This window comes from Triticum aestivum, chromosome 4D, assembly GCF_018294505.1.
Source record: "Triticum aestivum cultivar Chinese Spring chromosome 4D, IWGSC CS RefSeq v2.1, whole genome shotgun sequence".
Classification (NCBI taxonomy): domain Eukaryota; kingdom Viridiplantae; phylum Streptophyta; class Magnoliopsida; order Poales; family Poaceae; genus Triticum; species Triticum aestivum.
Genome location: NC_057805.1, coordinates 515,970,827 through 515,974,785, shown reverse-complemented (window position 1 = coordinate 515,974,785; position 3,959 = coordinate 515,970,827). Strand labels below are relative to the sequence as shown.

The 3,959-nt window shown below is 48.6% G+C and overlaps 1 protein-coding gene across 1 annotated transcript; it reads left to right on the top strand.

Annotated features, from left to right (window-relative positions):
• Positions 1-2,577: 2,577 nt before the first annotated feature.
• On the top strand, positions 2,578-3,477 carry LOC123100811 (mavicyanin-like). The gene has a single exon (XM_044522685.1). It carries the CDS (start codon positions 2,657-2,659, stop codon positions 3,278-3,280), a length of 624 nt encoding a protein of 207 aa, XP_044378620.1. The 5' UTR covers positions 2,578-2,656; the 3' UTR covers positions 3,281-3,477.
• The last annotated feature ends 482 nt before the right edge of the window (positions 3,478-3,959 follow it).

The following is a 3,959-nucleotide window of genomic DNA, read 5'->3' as shown; positions in this document are numbered from 1 at the left end:
GGGCCTCGGTGGGGTATTTTTGCATTTGGTACTGGAGTAACAGTAGTGACTATTACTCTACTCCCAGGGTTTGTCTCCATGACAGTCTGAGCATAGTCTTTAAGCCTAGGATATTGCTTCTTGTGATCTCCTAAGACAGCTTCAATAGCTATGTTCTTTGCCCTATATGCCATGCACTTGGGCACATCTACACCATTCCATGCATGCATCAATTATTGTCTGAATACCAGTAGTTATATCAGATCTGAAGAGATGCTCATATTTCTGTGCTAGCCACTTAGCACTAACCCTGGTGGTCTCAGTGGTACTAGGGCAAGTGTGCTCTAGTCTCATCTTCTTAATTACAAAGGTTTTCTCCCCTTTTATAGCTGCTGCCACCATAAAGAACTGGCATTGTTTATCTGGACACTCAACAATTATCCTCTGATCTGAATTCCTGTGATACTTAAAATTCCTGGCCTGAGTGATGTGCAAATTCAACAAAGCATCTCTGAATTGATGCTGATCCCTAAGACACAACTTCATACACAGTTGCTCATGTGGTTGCTCCATTTTCTCATTGTACCACTTCCTAGCAGGCCTTTTCTTTGCCCTACTCTTCCTTTTCTTTGGTAGGACAAAAGAGACTGGCTCAAAACCATCATCATCACTCTCCCTCAACAACCCCTTCTCTTCTTCATCTGATGATGGTCTGAAATCAGGTTCAACCTCTGGTAGCTTACTACAATGTGACCTAGTTGTTGGTCCTCTTCTAACTGGTAGCTTCTGCTTCTTCTTCACAGGTTCAACTATAGTTTCTTCTTCTTCTTCAAAAGTCCTATCTTCCTCTACCTCAAATGGGTCCTCAACTTCAGTGTCACCCTCATAATGCAGCATTTCTTCCTCTTCTGATTGCTCATCATCTGATTCTTCCTCTTGTACTTCTAGCTCTCTCTGTCTCTTTCCCTCTTCCACCTCTACATCTTCATCATCACCCATGTAATGATGGTCATTTCCAATTTGAGCATCCTCATCAGAGGCATTAGCATCACTGTCCTCATATGCCTCAAATCCTTGATATCCCTCTTCTTCTTCCAAAACTGCTTTCAACTTGGCCGTTGCATTCTTGCTTTCTTGTGTGCAAACACCAGCAGGATGAGGTGTGCTAGAGTTGCTACATTGACTCTCAAAAACTACTCCTTGCTGATCAACAGCTAAGACAGGAGGCTCACTCAGATCTAAAACAACAGGCTCTTGGTACACCACAGTGGACAACTCTGGCATTTCACATTGCTGCAACTCAAAATCAGTATCAGGGGGTGGACAAGCCCTGACTAGCAAATCAAGCACCAATTTGTCCTGGATCTTCCTCTTTATCTTCTGTAATTCTGCATGACTGTCTACCAAATCCAGCCCTTTCTCTCCTAAAGATGGATTTTCAATGTGATACAAACAATCATATGCATTAAATCCTTGGGTTTCCATCACTGCAACCAAATTCAGATAAGTAATATCTGAACCACACAGCTTCATCTCCAATGGTTCTCTTGCATCAAAATGGATCCTTACTTGCCAAATGTCTTCATCCAAACTACAGAACAAATTAAATTTCATGTATTCAATATAATTACTCTTAATTTGGAGAGCAACAGTACAGTACAGAACAATTTAGAGTAACCTGTAAGTCTAATATTTACTATTAACTCTACTATTACAGATGCTATTTCAGCACAGAACAATGCTACTAAAGTAACCTGTAAGTCTAATATTTACAGTACAGAACAATGTACTTTACTATTTCAGCACAATAGCAAAATCAAGGAAAAAGACAAGGTCATAATCCCAAATTGTTACTGTAATTGAAGTAATTTGAGAGTGCAATACACTGAGTTACTAGGTTACTGTAATTGTCCTATACTAGTCACTACAATTGGACAAACCCTAATCCCCAACTGGATAAACAAGAAGATGAACAAACCCTAAAAATCCCCAATTGGATAAACCAGAGCAGGAGGAGGACAAGGGTACTTACAGCACGCCGCCAAGTCCATGCGTCAACTGATGGCTGCTGCTAGGGTTCGCCACCCACTGTTGCGCCAACCGCAACCGCTGCTCCATGCTGAGTAACATCGACTCCTCCTCGTCGTCGGTCGAGTACGCGGAGCTGGAGTCGTCGCCGCCATCACCGTCGACGCCAGCCGTTCCGCTAGGAGGCCAGAACGGCATCTCACCGCCGCCGTGGACGCTCTCGCCGCCGCCTGCTGGAGTCGCCGACGCCATAGACTAGGGTTCGAGCGAGTGAGGAGAGGAGGAGGGGAGGGGAATGGTGCGGCGGGGGCGAGCTGGTGCGACCGGACCGAGTTGGAGAGCAGCAGCGCACCGGCTCGTCCTAGTCAGCGCGCGGGCACGCGCCGATTGGCCAGTGTGGCACCTGACGGGTGGGCCCGAGCTGTCGGATCAAGCGTCAATACGTATAAATACGCGTTTTAGCCTTATTTAAAAAAACCTGGAGCAATCATGATACTGACGTGCAAAAATTAGCAATCGTGGTATCAATCTGCATGTGATGCCCCAATTGTGGTACTTCTGTGCAATTAACTCCACGAGCATCCGATAAAAAAAGCAGAGGAGCTTTGGCAGAGTGTGAGAAGCAAGCAGAGGAACTTTCTGACTGACGATGGGCACGCCGACGACGACGACTCTAGCGGCTCTGCCGGCGCTGTTGCTGTGCGTCTCCATGTCATCCTTGTCCGGCTGCTTGGCGGCGGCGACTTACAAGGTGGGCGGGCTGGACGCGTGGGGTTTGCCGCCGTCCACCAAGCCGGACGTGTACGTGCGGTGGTCCAAGTCCGTCCCCGTCAAGCTCGGCGACGCCCTCTTCTTCCTCTACCCGCCCAGCCAGGACAGCGCCGTCCAGGTCACCGCCAAGGCCTTCGCCGCCTGCGACGTCTCCGACCCGCTGCTCAAGCTGGAGGACGGCAACTCCGTCTTCAACCTCACCAAGCCCGGGCGGGCCTACTTCACCAGCGCCGCCCCGGGCCGCTGCCGCAAGGGCCAGAAGCTGTCGGTGGACGTGCCTGGCGCCGATGGGAAGCTGCTCAAGCCGTCGGCGGACGACGAGGCCGCGCTCAAGGCGCTCTCTGCGCTGCCGCCTGCCGCTGCCCCGTCCCCGTCCGAGGCGCTCCCCTCGCTCTCGCCCGGCCCCGACGACGACGACTCCTCGGCTGCCTCCATGGCCGTGCACCGGGCCGCCGGATCCGCTCTGTCTCTCCTCGCCGCTCTCATCCTCCTGTGGATGTGATGTGAGATGCTCTTCTTCTTCTTCTTCTTCTTCTTCTTCTTCCTCCCATCCATTCCAATTTCTTTTTTTTTGTCAGATGAGAAACATGAATTGAATTGTACTGTACTGTACTCCGGAGTAGTAATTTACTATTTGTTTGGATTGGATTATAAGTACAGTATAATTGATTGATTGATGCGGATTTCTTTTTTCTTGAACCGGATGTTCCATTCGTTTACATCCAGATTAGATTAGATTAGATTAGGGTTATCTTGAATTGGAGAAGATTAGAGTGATCTGTTCGTTCCTGATGGGTGTGTGTGATAAGATTAGATAAGATTAGATTAGTCTGCTCTGTCACACATGCTCATGCGCTAGCTGGAGCTGCGCGCTCCGGCACATGGTGGATGCCCCCACCCCACCCCACCTTTGTCTGACTTTGTCGCTGCCATGAATGAAGTCACGGCAAGGAATTTATTCCCCCCCAACACAACGCACCGCCAAGTCAAGGCAAGGAATCCATGCCATGCCATGCCAATTATAATGTATGAAATCAGGGGGGAGAGATTAGTTGGTTGGAAGTAACAGTTTTCGTAGGTGTAGTATTATTGCTTCTAGTTTTGCTGGACGCACTCCCCTAAAAAAAAAAGTTTTGCTGGACGCACACACGGCTGGATACGCTGCGTCGTGCGCGAAACCT

What these genes read in the sequence shown, in the direction of transcription:
- LOC123100811 (XM_044522685.1), top strand. Translation starts at nt 2,657, where the DNA reads ATGGGCACGCCGACGACGACGACTCTAGCGGCTCTGCCGGCGCTGTTG.